This window comes from Amphiprion ocellaris, chromosome 7 (assembly GCF_022539595.1).
Source record: "Amphiprion ocellaris isolate individual 3 ecotype Okinawa chromosome 7, ASM2253959v1, whole genome shotgun sequence".
Classification (NCBI taxonomy): domain Eukaryota; kingdom Metazoa; phylum Chordata; class Actinopteri; family Pomacentridae; genus Amphiprion; species Amphiprion ocellaris.
This window is the reverse complement of record NC_072772.1, coordinates 13,709,148-13,724,602: the sequence shown is the minus strand read 5'-3', so window position 1 is coordinate 13,724,602 and position 15,455 is coordinate 13,709,148. Positions and strand designations below refer to the sequence as shown.

Here is a 15,455-nt window from a genome sequence, read left to right as displayed (position 1 = left end):
CAGTTACAGAATTTTTGTACGTCTTGAAATAAAATAATGGATGCTACATTGAAATGCCATGTCTCTAATTTGGGTAGATTTACAATACTGTTCAAAAGTTTGGGGTCACATGGGCAGCTTAAGGTTTTCCATGAAAACTCACACTTTTATGTGCTAACGTAACTGCACAAGGGTTTTCTAATCATCAGTTAGCCTTTCAACACCATTAGCTAACACAATGTATCATTAGACCACAGGAGTGATGGTTGCTGGAAATGTTTCTCTGTACCTCTATGTAGATATTCCATTAAAAATCAGTGATCATTACACAAAAATGTGAAAAATAATTTGTTGAAAACGTAATGATTTGTTGTTATGATCTGTTAAAAATGTTGCAATGCTGGTGATTAGTATTAATGTGATAGGATTCATTTCAAAATCTGAAAGTTGATTTTTTTTCTTACATAACTGAGAATTTGTACAAACATGGGACAGAGTTCATGAATTGTTCAAAAATGTTACAACGGTACTGGTTTGCACCAGTGAAGCATGATTTGATGACGGTTAATGATTTCCTAAAAATGTTAGAAGTGATAATTTGCACAGAAATGTAACTGGTGTGATTTTGAACAAAATGCTGCAAATATGCTGATTCATACAAAACTGCCAAGAAAGATATTTACCAAAGTTTCAGAGATGGGATACCTTTGACTTTTAAATATTGGAACAGATTTCCATATATATGTGTGTGTGTGTGTGTGTGTGTGTGTGTGTTTCCTACCGTCATTGTTGTGGAAATCGTTGTTAATAATTATTGTAAGGAATAATTAACATAAATGTGATCAGACAGTCTTTTTACATAATATTTTCAGTATTATTATTATTTTTGTTTAAAGATGATGGCGCAAGTTTGCTATTGAGGAAGTTTGTATCAAAGAAGGTGCCCTTCGTACTACTCAGTACCCTTGAAGTTGCTCTCAGGTTCAAAAAGGTTGGTGACTCCTGGTCTAGACTGTATTTCTGATTCATTTAATGTTATCTTCATTGAAAAAAAAACTGCCTTTCTTTCAAAAATAAGGACATTTCTAAGTGACCCCAAACTTTTGAATGGTAGTGTACATCAGCGGAGAAATAATTGTGAAAGATATGTTACTAGTTTAATAGACAGCAACCATACTTCAGGGGAATAGCTCATTTCACTTCAAAAGCAATTAGACAGATACACATGAAGTCAAACCAAACTATCATATTTAATATTTTGTGGAAAATCCTGTCTTCAACCCACAGACATCAGCAGATGCTTTCTATGCTCCCTGGTGGTACATTTCCTTTCTGCATCCTCCTTCAGCTCTTGCTTTTTAAACTGAAATCATGTGATAGTCTCTATAGTTGCTTTGGCTGTATGTTTAGTATCACTTGATGATGCAATATTGCAATTAATTTTAATGGATGTGGCTGAACCTGAGGAGCTGTATAACTCTGCATTCAGCCTGTTGTTTCTGTCTGCAGTCAAATCCTTGGTGAGATGGACTTCTAGCTGTTTTATGCAGCATGATTGTGATGCTGTGCTTGTTTTTGTCTACCTGTTCAGGGACAACAGATGTAAATTAGCTGCTAGGTGGCAATTACTTTCAGTTGTGCCTTGTCCCTGCAAAATAAACAGTAAAATTAAATAAATGCCAGCATGCTATTCCAGTTGGCAGACGTACATGTCCAAACTACACCAGAAGCACCACTGGGTTTGACAGATGAAGTGCTACTTTGGTTCACAAGCTTTTTCCCACACATTTCAGATTTATCTTATCAGTTCATAACCTGTGAGGTTTGCTTGCATCAAAATTTCCCTTTACAGCCATCCATAAGAGCCTCCTCAACTTGCTTTGCAGTCATAAAGGGGTCTTTCTTCTGCATGCAAATGATTATTCCAGTCATCAATGAGACTCATGCCCCTTGGCCTACGAGGCCATTTTCTAATTTTCCAACTATCGATTCTGGCAAAACAAAGTCACATTGTGAGATTTAAGTTCTAGCTTGTGCAGGTGAATTACTTCTTTTTGAGAGAAAGTGGCCCAAAGACTTTTCCTGACCCTTTAGGAAACACTTTGTGATGTGAGGAACACATTGCATAGAGAAGAGATAAGAAAAGCTGATTTGATCAACAATAGACCCTATTTTATGTACTTGTAATGTTCTTCAGTTACCAATAAATGCGGCAGCACATTTCTTAAATTATGCTGTGCTTTGTGTCTGATAACGACAATAGAAAATCACAAAGTTGACCATCAACTCTATTAGCTATCAGCTCTATCATCAATTAACTGACACATTGAAAAAGTAAAGTCTGTTATCATGTCAATACATTTGAAATGTTGCTGTTTGTGTTTAGTTTTTGTCTTGCTTCCATCAAGCAAATATTAGATCATATTCTGCTGGGGTGAACTATAGCTGATATTTCAAATGTCAGCAACCACTGACATGGATGTGGATACTGAAGATGCAGCTGCACTGATCTACCTCGAAAATCTGTCTTTATTTAATGGTGATCTGTCCCTTTAAACTCAGTTGTCTCGTGTTACTTACAGAATAACTCTGTCAGAATGTAAACATTGCAATTACTGAGCAGAATGGGCTCTAAATAATAATAATTCTCTCTCCCCGGGGAACGGTTTGGAGGTGAACGAAGCCGAATACAACATCAGCAGTGAAGAGTCGGGGAAGAGCCTCTTCACTGTGACCAGTAACCTCAGTGTGACGGCAGCAAAGAGTTCTCATGTGGATTGTCTGGCCTCTGTGTCTGCCCTCACCACACCACTGAACAGCAGCATCCGTCTAACAGTGGGTGAGAAAACACACACATTCCATTTTACCTTAAATAACCCGTGCATACATGCCCACAAGTGCACAGCGAGAGTTGTCTGTCACTCCTCGCTTTGTTCTGTCCTAGTTTAGTTCTCCTTCTCTGCATTTCTTTGTGTTTCTCTCTTTTTAATCTGTCTCTCTTTGTGTGTTTCATTTTGTTCTCTCCCTTTTCCCCCCTGCTCCTTTCTCATGTGAATCATCACTGAGTATTATTATAGAAGAGGAGAGTGGAAGAGAAAAGGGCTGCCAAATCAACACTGCAGGAGTTTGCTTCACAGTGGAGCTGTGGCTGCCAGCCTCCAAAGCTTTAAAATGTTGTACAAATAATGCATTTTTATCTCTGTAATGTTCAATTTGTAGTTGCAGTTGTAACATTTTCTTGAGTTACAGCAGTTTCCCTTCACTAGCATCCCTACTACAAATTAAAACTGGAAAATAAACACAGCTTTCTCTACTCTAAGCCTGCCAATGTGTAATTGAATTGTAACACAGCACTGCTTCAGCATTTCTTTCCTAAAAACAATGATGTGACCTTCTCCCCCCCAGTTGCAGAGGAGGTGCAGGAAGACGATGACTGCACATTCCCAGTGGCGTTAGTCGCCTCCCTCTCTGCTCTTCTGCTGCTCGCCCTGCTCTGCATCTGCACTGTCCTCTGTTACAGACAAACGAGACGAGCAAGTAGGCACTTTTCTCTTCCTTAAATTGCTTGAGGTGAATAAATGTCGGCTCGCCCTGTGCTTTTCCAGTGCAGAAACTGTGATTAAAGTATAATGAAGAAGATAGGCGGTTGCATGCCGTGACTCGGCACTGCCCCATGGTGGCCTTCAACAAGGGCACGCAGTATTTTTTCTGACAAAAGCAGAACATTAGTTGTCAGCAGAAAGCTTTGCTTCTCGGGAAACAGCCGCAGCAAAGGTTAGAGCAGCAAGACTGCAGAGGTGGTAGTTTGAGTCCCGAAACAAGTGCCAAAAAAGAAAAAGAAGGAGTAGTGCTATTATTCCTCATCCTCAACCACTACTGCTTTTGTACAGGGCAATAATCAAATGACCAAATGTGATTTTAGCTGGACTTCAATCTTTAGACAGTATTTTATCTATATCTCATAATAACATTCATTACACAGAGCAAACCTCTTCACATGTTTTCTTTGAGTATCAACAAATGGACCATTATGGAGCTGTTAACAGTGAGTCCGAGATAAAAAGATACACTTAAAGGTTGTTTATGTCGTTTATTTCTGTATTTTCTAAAATCATCTGGCCTGAACTTTTTACTATATTGCTTTTCAATAATGTAGAAAATGTACCAGACAAAGGACAGTAATTCCACTTTACTGAGACACATACACTCCCAGTCAAAAGTTTGGACACATCTTCTCATTCAATGCTTTTTTAAAATTTTGTATTATTTTCTACATTGTAGATAAATACTAAAGTTTAACACTTTTTTTTGCTTACAACATAATTCCATATGTATTCTTTTATAGTTTTGATGTCTTCATTTTTAATCTACAGTATATAAAATAATCAAATAAAAACCACTGAATGAGAAGCTGCATCCAAACTTTTCACTGGTCGTGTATTTGACTGCAGCTGCATGATGTTGCAGAAGAATTTCAGTGAATGTTCCCTTAAAAAAAAAAAAAAAACAAAAAAAAAAACAAAGAGACTGTGTCCCGATCATGATTTTCTATCTAAACCCTGTCAGTCAGTGGCAGGTTCTGATAAAGGCCACCGAGAAGACAAGAAAAGCTGACAGTTGTTTGGTGGAAATGTGGAGACCTTGGACAGACTATCAACCTGTTTGCCAAAAGGATTACAGCTGTTGGTACATCAGCCGAAAGTGTCCTTCAGGGAATACGAGGTCCTGACTCACATCTGGTTCCTGCCAGATGAGTCTGTACGTTTGACTGAACATACTGTAACACATGGCCACGCAGAATGGACCCAGCTTGTGTAGTTCGGCATCTTGGGATGTATAATTAACTTTCTTGCACTGAATGACAAGAAGTGATTAGAAACAGGGGGAACCCTAACTGCATTTCTTGTCTTTTATTCTTGTTTTTGTTTCTTTTTTTGTAGGGATTAAACAAACTGGACCTAATATGTTGATTAAGAGGATTTCATTAGCTTTAAATGGAGTCACCCCGTTTCCTTGTTTCTGATCCTTGTGAAAAGTGTTGCTGACTGACTGCAACCTGTATCTTCGTATTTACTGTATAGATATCAAAGTGGCATCAATCTAATCGTCCAACTCTCCGCAAAAAAGTCATAATTGAAGTCTAAAGGTGACAAAGGCCATCTTTGAGAGGATTCTTGGTCTCGGAGGCGGAGGAGGCCTGTTTGCGTGCGATAACAAAAAGTGGCCCTGAGTCACACATTTTAAGTCAGTGTAATCCCCGTGACTGATTCTGGACCATTGCAAATCATGTCCATGGTTAGGAGCTAAGGGATTATCATAAAGCAGGTGTGACCTTTCTCCTCCGGCAGCTGGTTCTGTACCTGAAGCGACTGATTCTTCCGTCGCCATTGTCCTTGCTCCAGTCTTACAGCTTCAGCGCAGCATCCCCGAAGCAAGTTAAATTAACTTCACGAGGATGTTTCACAAGTTAGAGGATGTGGCACACTTCCAAGTTACTAAGCTCTTCTTCGAGTAATCCACCTCAATGGGGAGTAATGTATGCTTTGTAATTATTGCAGAAGTAGAAGGGATCTAATACAGTCACCCTCAAAGACTTTGGCCAGTGTGACAGCGGGGATTTAAAATATAATAACAACGGCTATTTCTCTCCAAAAAGGAACAGTTTATATCTCTCCTGAGGCAAGCACCATCTGCACCATTGTTATATTGTTGTATTTTCGCCATGGCCAGGAGGACCTTTGGCAAAGATAACCATGAAGCCATGTTACAAAACTCATTAACACTCAGCTCCAGCTTTCACTGTTGAATTGTAAAGTGACTGGAGGCGATGATATTAGTGCTGAACCCAAAACTAATAAACAGCGGGACATTTACAGCTTTGATATTGCTGTATATGCAGTGAGCAAGTACTCTGGTTCTGTGGTCAATGCAGTGAGAATAATAAAGTTAGCAGCTGATAGCTCATAATTGTAAACTCCTTTTTTTTTTCAGAAGCAAACCCACAGGAGGCAATAAGGTAAGATTTAAAAGCTTATTCTCCAGGCATGCTTTGCTTTATGCAGCTATTTTTAAACCATGAAAACCACAAATTCCCTTTAGTTTTTGAACTTTTAAGATCTACTGTCTGGTGTCTTTAAAGAAAGTGACTTTCTTTTAGAGGAAGAAGCTTCCACTAATCAGAGACAGAGTCCTCAATGTACTGAGCTCTGTTCATATTTCACATTAGCAAACATGAACACTCAGCATGAATCTTAGTTAATACGTACGACTTATTTCTGAGAATGAATGGCTTTTTATTGATCCTCATTATAAAAGAAAATTGAAGACATGAATTTGAAATGACATACATTAAATAGTCACTACATTTTGCAGCAACTTAATTAGGATTCAGATTGTCGTTTAAGAAGCTGATATATTCAACATTATATTCGTCAGCATTTCCCATGCAGCTGAAATACAGAGTCAGAGTTGAGTACTTTGGTTGGGTTCTATAAAATACAGAGAAAAATGATGATGGCGTTCATTCTTTATCTGTCGAAGCACTTTATGATAAAAACAATGCAGAGGCCCGTGATATGCTGCAGCTTGGTGGGAAAAGAAAATTGTCTCTTCACAACAGCACGGCCTCTGACAGTGTGACTATCTCAGCTAAAAGTTATCTTTTCCATTGGATCGTTCCTTTGGGGATTTGCAGGTTTGACCAATCGGTGTATGGGAGAAGCCCGGTTGCTGAGGCAACAGAGGGGAAGGTCAACCTGGGATACTCCAGTGAAGGAGCCACAGGTGAGAGAATGACGTATAGTTCACTGATAATTGTTTAAATCAACAACAGGTGGTAAAGGTTCCTACTGTGCTACCTTTTGATCGATTTACAAATTACTAAAACACAGAAACACCACTAATAAAATAGTTTTTTATTTAATACTAGCCAATAAAAAGTTACTCAGTGAGTTGCAGATATCTTTGCCCAAAAACATGTCAATGTAGCACAGCAGTGTCACATGTATAGTTTTTTGTTGGCCATCTAGAGGTTAGTACTGCAATAGAGTACTTACCACAGCGTCAGACACGTTATCGGACCTTTCAAGTGTTTGTCATTTTTTTAGTCACAAACTACAAAAGTTCAAGTTTTTCCTGCAGTTTTTTTTGAATTTGTAGTTTTCTGTTAATTTACTTGCAACAGAAAAGTCATTTGTTTGCCTCAAAAAACTTGCATGAGTCATGTAATTCATTGCATTTCACAGAAATTCTATAATGCATTAAAGTCTTTATTGTTTTTTTTTTTTTTTTACGAAGTATTATCATGGCTTGATAATGCACTTTTATTGCAGAGTGATATGTCTGTTTTGCCTTTCCCCACAACAACAATGCGACTTTTCATATTCACTGTCATGGACTGCACAATTTAAGCAAGAGTAAAAAATCTGCATGATATTCACACTGTATGGAAATGTAAGGAAGCCAATAAATGCAAGGATTAGCGGGAGAAAATGCATGGAAAATCCCTAAACACATAAGCATGGTTTGCATAATGGCTTCTTGTAATGTGAATTATATATGATTTGTGCAAGAAAAACAAGAGAAAACACTGACATGTTAATTTTACTCATTGATTTATCACTTTAAATACGTTGCACAGTAATTAGTAGCATAATATTTAAAGGAATTGTGCAAGAAAAGTCTTTTATTCTTTCTAAAGTTTTACCATCATATCCAGATGACCTGAGCTTGTTTTTCAGACAGAAACAAAAGATGGAGTTAAACTCAGGATGCTGTGTTTACTTGGTCCCCATCTCAGGCCTCTGAGCCTCTAAATCTCCAAAATCCTGCTAGTTCCCTGAGATCTAAAGTGGCCTGCAGCCGGTCGGAGGAGCTGCTAGGTTAGATCAAGCTAAAAAGCTGTTTTTCACCCTGCAGATGCAGCTTACAGTGAGCTAATCGCGGCAATGCGTAGCCAGATGGACTTTGTCAGCTTTCACAAGGTAAGATAGAGAAAGAGAAGATGGGAGAGGATGGGAAGAGAGAGAAAGAGAGAGAGAAGGGCCAACAGAGACAGAGATCAACTGGAGCTGAATGATGCAGCCAGTCATTCTGCAGCTGGACTTTCTGCCACATCCTCCTATGTTGACGAGAGCGTGAGGGAAATGCACTGATGCACTGTTGCACCTCTGCAGGCCTCCCATCATACAGCTTGATGTCAGGAATCTTAGCACATTACAGCATTTCCATCAGCAGTATTTTTTGCTTATGGGACATCATTATTGTGGAGACCTCAGTGTAACTAAGAAACTGAGAAAAGCACATTTTCTTATTTCTCCTTGTACCATCCACACCTTGTGTTTGCCCCGACTTGATCCTGTCAGTGTTGATGAGGTAATTGTGCCTCAGAGGATTTTCTGGAGATAACCTGGTATCGCCTAATTGATTGTCACATTGATTCCAGATAGCATTCTGTATTGACACCTTGTGTGTTATTCCGGTTTCTAATAATGAATGGGGAACCACATGCCTCAGGACTGGTTTATGCAGCTTCTTTTCCCAATTACCTCTAATGCGGAGCAGCTCTGACTTGAGGTCGCAAGTTTAGTTCTGATTCTCTGTCTTTGAAGTACTGATCCAGGGCTTTAAGTTTAGTAATTGGGTACTTTTTCTGAAGGTACTGAAGGTAGGAGATGGCCAGTTTGAGGCCTTAAGGGGGGTAGTTGTCTTCTACAGGAGCGGACACTGGACTTTATAGGAGACAGGAATCGCTGTAACTGTTGTCTGTCTGCTCTGCTGAAGAAATGCAGCTGGTGTGTTGTCACGACAACACTGAAAGTCTGATGGTGTTCTGCAGGTCCCTGATGTTGTGTCCTCCAGCAGCTTGTCTCTACACAGCGAGGGTCAAGCCCAGGTGTCTCTAGCAGAGGAAAGCTCCAAGAATGTCAGGATGATTACAACAGTTTGATTCCGATTATTTTTTAGATATTGTTTGGATGATTTTTTTTGTATCATGTGTCATATTTTTGTAAAGCTGGGAGCTAATGTTATATAATTGTGAGCTCAATTTTTAACAGTTATTTAGACAAACAAACAAACAAAAAAGAAAGAAAAATCTGATTCCTGAAAGCAATTGACAACTGTATTCAGAATATATGAACATGACAATATATTTCCATTTTCAATAAATGTTATTTTGTGTACTTTAATATTCTTATGTGTATATTTTAATTGCTTGCCAGAACAGCATATAGCCTAAAGTAAATATTTCCATACACAGATGTGAGCATCAGAATGAAAATTGCAGTTTATTATAACCTGAGTCCTATTTTTGTAGCTTTGGCCATCATTTCCTCCATCCTTTCAGTTATGGATCTCAATAAGTCGATTACTAAAGTCAGGGTAGAGATGTTATAAACACAACTACTCAGATTTTCAGACTATGCAACTTGAACCTGCATCATTAATATACATTTTATATTGGTCATCATTGCAGAGTCTATAAAATGCAATCGATCTGTAAAGTCTAGAGGATGTGTAAAGCCAGAGGATGTGGAATTGTTGAAACACCTAGAGAAAACTATAAACCCACAGCTGACCTTCAGGGGTACTTTCAAAGCCACTGCTCCAAACACAGCACAGCTGAAGGACTAATCTACGACAGAGAGAGTGTGTGTTGGTGAGGAGAGGAGCAGAGTGCATTAAAACCACCTCATGTCTAAAAGCACCTGAACAGGCTCCATCACCACATTTGCAAAAGATCTTATTCAAAGCCAATATAGATTAACATCAGATAAATGCCATCAAACAACACTTGGTTACAGGTTGTGAATATACAGACAGATATGTGTAAACATACTCCAATGAAGATGGAGTACGTTGGAGACCGCAAAGAAAAATCCAAATTGATGTGATCATCTGGCATGTTTAGCAGGGAAAGATGCTGTAGATGTAGGTGGAACTGAAAAACGCGTCTGCCCTTTGTCTGCTATCCTTGTTCCATCTGCTTGCCAGCTCTAGCAATGTGTTGGTCAAGCTGTGTGCAACACCATGATGAAGTGGGCAGGTGTGTAGTTAGACAGACAGGTAGGCCATCCAATCACCTCATGCAGACTAAATGCAATGATTGGACAGACTTTCTCCAGGCATTTGACTGCCACAGATAACACTTTTTCCCCCCTTTTTTATTACCAGACCACTAAATTTATTTATTGATTACTGTCAAGATGTGAAGAGACTTCCAACAAACACACCACAAAAAATGCCTGTGGAATACTTTGCATACTCTAGCTTTAGCTTCTATTTTTTGTCTTGGTTTTTTCTGGCTATGCTCGCAGTTTATTTTAAACTTGCCCGATTGTCTGTCTGCCAGTGCTTGCTTCCCTGTCTGATGTCTTTTTCGTGGCATCACTGCATTCCCAGATTTCAGCAACGAAATTGGCAATGCAGTGTAATTGTTATTCATAGTAATGAGTGGCTGGAATATTCCAAAAATAAAACCGAAGTTTAAATAAACCACAATCATCCTTTAACACATTATTTTAAGAGTGTACAAGCTGTTAGCAGTTTAAAACCTTCTTGGCATCATGTAGACTTTTGGGACATTTTAGTAATTGTTTGGCTATCAAATCACCAAGTAATGTGCCTGAGAAGGGGAATCTCACAGAGGTGCTGCATGTAAAATGATATCCAAGTTGTTATTTATTGCTATTGACTAGTGGCGCTTTATCCCAGGATAAATGAATAACAGAGTTTGTCCACCAGCAATTGTTAATTTTACAGAACACCACTGGTTCATTGCCAACCAGTTCCTTTTCATTCCATTATTTTAGTCTAATCTTGTTTTCAGGCACCCCATAATCCAGTTTCCTTCATCTTTCATATGTGGTAACATCCTAATTAATTTCACAGCCGTGGAAAGGAAATGGTTATGAAATAGAGCATCAGCGGTGAAGGCAGGGGTGTAAATTAACGCTGTGACTGGTGCTGCAATGAGATGAACAATGATGCCGTGGTGAGGCTCTTATAGTAATGCAGGGAATAACAGATTTATCTGTGTGTGTAGTGGCTGACATAACATTTGCATTTCTTAATAGCAAAGGATGGAGGGAGTGAAGTGGTGGAGATGGAGGAGGTATATGAATCTGGCAGACACTTCAGAGTTTAACTGTGGAGTATCTGGCAGTTTAATTGTCCCATTGATATCCATGGATTGTTTTATATGTTTCAGAAGTCAGACTGGCAATGAACAAAATGATCCCATGTCAGTTAAATTATTTCCCATACGAGGTCATCATTTTTTGATAAATAACATGAAAAATTTCACCAGTGGAAAGAAAGGCTTGTACTGAGTGATTATATGACACTGTTAAAGGCTCTTTTAAAGTATTTATGCATCATTTGTCACCTCCCACAAGCTGCAAGAGCCTTGAAAGAAACAGGGAAGCATGCAATCAGCAGTTTGTGCTTTGCTGAATGGGAAATAGCGACTCTTTCATTTCACTTGAAGGCCACTGTTCACTCTGACGAGGCCTTTAAGCTTTAGATTTGATTTGTCTCTACTGGCAACCTTGATTAGCTGAATATGAGTGCAAGCGCATAAGAAACGCCGGCTAAATCCATGCAAATGCCACTCAAAACTAATGCAGTCATTTGCAGTGAGCTTGAATGTTTCCCTATAATAAGACTATACAGGAGTGTGAAGGAGATGTTGTCCTAGAGGTCAGGCTGTACAGGGCACTGGTGATGGAAGCTTTATGTTTTTGCTTTAATGCATCTTTCAGCGGGTGAAAATGGAAAGAAAAGCAGATTTATTCTGTAGGAGGTAAAGAAAAGACCTTTACACATCTATAATAAACACACAGAAGTTGACATTTCACAAAAATCTCCCCTTGAATTGTCCATTATATAGTGACAGCATGTATGCTTGCATTATTGAAAGTAGCATGCTGACATAGTTCCCTCCTATTCTCTGTCACCAGATGGCTGACACAGATCTTCACTTTGGAAATCACATCTCGCCAGTGAATGTGAAGAAAGTGTTTGTCCTCTCTCTCTCTCTCCTGCTATGCTTTCATCGCTGCTGCCTTCTGTTTTCTCGCACCAAACGCCTGGCATCGAAGCGACAGGCTATTAAATAAATTAAGTTTCCTCCAGTGGGCCTGACAAAGACAGCCGCAAAATGAGAGGCCTATTACATGACCTGCTTTAGTGTTTTGTTTTCCAGCTTAACCTTACCCTTCCCTGGGGCTTACTTAGTTACGCTCCACAAAATGGTGTGCACGTATCGCTTGGAGGCATCTAAAACTCACGGAGCCTGAAAGGCCAGGGCCGGCCAGTGGCTTTCCAGCAGTGAGGCCGTGACAAGGCCCTTCGCTCTCACCTCCCATAGCTGCAGCAAACTTTGGGAGCTTCCGTCACTCGTCCGACATCCATCCTGCTCCTCCAAGCTGATCTCCTCCTCACGTCAAAGCGTGACACTACAGTTACTCCGCACATGCTCAGTCTCCCGGGCCGCTATTGCAACCAGACTCTGACGTATGTGTGCTAACTTCAGTCTGCAAGGGACGCCAGTGCAGCAGGTATCTCCTTCCTCCCTGCATGCATCACAGAAAATTACTGAGTGGAACAGAACCATGGGGGATGACGAGCGAGGAGTCTGCTGCTAGGGTGCAGCTCCCCAGCTACCTCCACAGTTTCCGTTTGGCAATTAGCAAGAAGCCACTCCACTCTTTTTTTTATTTGGTGTATGGATAAATAAATGGAAACTTTGGTTAATGGTTCTCTGGAGTACAACGGGAGGTCTCCAGTGGCTTGTTATATTCTGCTTTCCACTTCCTGTTCGTCAGGGTCCATTAGCAGTCCAGTCACAGAGCTGCTGTTGGAAGAGAAGCCACCAAACAGAACACATTGAAAACCACACATTTAGATATATCTGGCAGGCAATAGTAAAGGATAAGGCTGAAAAAAGTCTGTATGTTTGCTATTGGCACATATCACATGAAAAGGACAAATGATAAATGTGTTTTATGCTTGTTTCATTACTTTGTGACCTCCAGACCCTGTGTACAGGTTACAAAAACAGATTAGTTAATGTATTTGTATGAAAGGTCAAGTCATTTCTAAAGTGGCGAGAAACTGTAAGCAGATGTATCTACAAAGAAGAAATAGTGCAGTTGCAGACAGTCTGTGTTGTCGTGAGTTTTCCCATAGGTACAACAGTGTCTGTGGGATTTGCTCAAAATAAACTACAGCACCCATGTTCACCACAAAGAGGAAACATCAGTGCAAAGCTGTTGCTCATTGGTCAACTGAAGTCAGCTGCACAGACATATAAGCTTTAACCGGCGTTAGATACACAGACAACATCTAATCATTGTGTTTTGCTTGTAATAAAATCACTTGAAAATATGGGAAAATATAGACTCACACTAAATGTCAAAAATAAACTCAAGGGTGTGATATGTGACGAGTATCAAGACTTCCCCTGTTAGTTAATACACTATAGATTAGGACTCCTCACCTCAAGTGGGATTCGTGGGGCAACAAGAATTCGTCCTCCAGATTGAATATGATAATGAAACATAAACCCTGAGAGCACTTCATCATCAGCTTTATAAAGATTTATTCATGCGCAACCTGCCACGGTGACACGTAAAAGCTCTGACGCCTCAAAATGCCACTGTGGTGATTGACTTGTATTAAATGGGCGCTCTTGGCAGCGGTCAGGGCAAATTAAGCGGCTGATGCTTTGTTTAAGTTCTCGAGGGCCGGCAGTGGTGGAGCACCACTGATGAATAACTTAACACGTCCACTCATTATTGAAAGCCAATGCTTTTATAAGTGCCATGGCATGGGGCTCCTGTTAAATTAAAGGCCTTCAAAAGTTACTCAGTGGTGCTGCATTATGTGTCCAGAGCCATTAACGGCAATCGAGGCAAAATCCTTAACACGACCTTGTTAGCATAGGGTACTTGATTAGCTGTTTAATGCAACTCAGCAAGTGATTTTGCAGGCTAATCACCACCAGCGATCATGAAGAGCAGTTTAATTAAAAAGAGGAAAAAAAGATAATAATAGAGCTACATGTCTTTTGAATTAGATCTGTGTCAGTGGTGGCTGTGGCTTGGCTCAGCCTGGCTGAAGAGAGCAATTCACCTGTCTGAGAGGTATTTCAAATCCTGCTCAGTCCCTCTCTGTCAACTCTGTTTGACCTGCTTTGCTATGTCATTACATTCAGTCTTTAATTTTTGCCACAATAAATCTGCATTTTTATTTTTTATTTTACTGACCTGCAAATTGATTTTTCTGGCTTGTCAACAATAAGAGCTTTAAAAAATTCAAGAGAACGTCACATCCTCTATAGGTTTGATTTTCTTCTTGGGATGAAATATTGTTTATTTAATAAAGTGATGGAGTCACATAACATCCCGGTTTGTGTGTCTGTGTCTAAATACCACAGGAACAGCAGAGGAGGGTTTTTTTTAGTCAGTCTTGGCAAAATCTTTTAAAACTTGACAATAGATCTGCTACCTAAATGACGACTGAGCAGTTGTAGAAATGACTGAGATGTTAAAAAGTTGGTAATCTCTCTTTTTTTTTTTTTTTAGTACAGTACAGTGATTAAAACATGAAACCACTTATTATTTGTGGTTTTCAGTTATTAGTATTTGGTGACTAAGAGCTATGAATTCTACAACCCATTTCTGTGCTTGGCAGTTAACTCACTGCTGGTGATTTTACCTCAGGTGTTGAATCTGAATTGTAAAATAGAAGTTGTGGTCTATTGTTGACAGTCTCATCTTGTTGACAAGTCTTTTATTATGCTTCTGCATGACAGTGACAGCTGAAGGGGGACGCACTATGCTTTTGGGTTGTCTAACCCATTCTTGCAAATGCAAAAGCTGAAGAATGCCTGGAGAGAATTTGTGTAAATTTGGCACAAATGTGTTCTTGGACTCAAGGATGAACTGATGAGATTTTGATGGTCAAAGTCACTGTGATCCCACAAAGTATATCTCAAGAATTCACATGCTTATTATAACAAAAGTTCACACATGTGAAATAGGATAAAATGAAGTGATGGCGTTTTATAACCAAAAGGTCAAAGGCCAAGTCTTGATAGATGATGATGGTTGGCAGAGATGACATATCTTCTATATTTTATATATATATGCATCTATCTATATATATCTATATATATCTATAGCTATCTATCTATCTATCTATCTATCTATCTATCTATCTATCTATCTATCTATCTATCTATCTATCTATCTATCTATCTATCTATCTATCTATCTATCTATCTATCTATCTATCTATATACATACATACATACATACATACATACATACATACATACATACATATATATGCATTTTTTACTGTTTTAGGTAAAGGTAAAAGAATAAACTGTCTTCAAAACGTCCTCTATTTGTGCCATTTAGTGTACTTTGTGCACTAAATTTGGACAAAAGCTGTCTGAACAGTGCAAA

The 15,455-nt window shown here is 39.2% G+C and overlaps 1 protein-coding gene across 4 annotated transcripts in view; it reads left to right on the top strand.

The window, feature by feature from the left end:
* The window catches only part of igsf5b (immunoglobulin superfamily, member 5b), a 33,636-nt gene that overhangs the window by 11,585 nt on the left and 6,596 nt on the right, over positions 1 to 15,455 (top strand). Inside the window, exons 5-10 of one of the 4 annotated variants that reach the window (XM_023299580.3) lie at positions 2,653 to 2,818; positions 3,385 to 3,516; positions 5,971 to 5,995; positions 6,674 to 6,762; positions 7,897 to 7,961; positions 8,816 to 9,167. In XM_023299580.3, the coding sequence (XP_023155348.2) occupies positions 2,653 to 2,818; positions 3,385 to 3,516; positions 5,971 to 5,995; positions 6,674 to 6,762; positions 7,897 to 7,961; positions 8,816 to 8,926 (588 nt within the window). In that variant the 3' untranslated portion in view covers positions 8,927 to 9,167. Of the gene's footprint in view, positions 1 to 2,652; positions 2,819 to 3,384; positions 3,517 to 5,970; positions 5,996 to 6,673; positions 6,763 to 7,896; positions 7,962 to 8,815; positions 9,168 to 15,455 lie in introns of those variants that run through there. The other 3 variants (XM_055012447.1, XM_023299584.3, XM_023299583.3) reach the window with 3 other exon arrangements.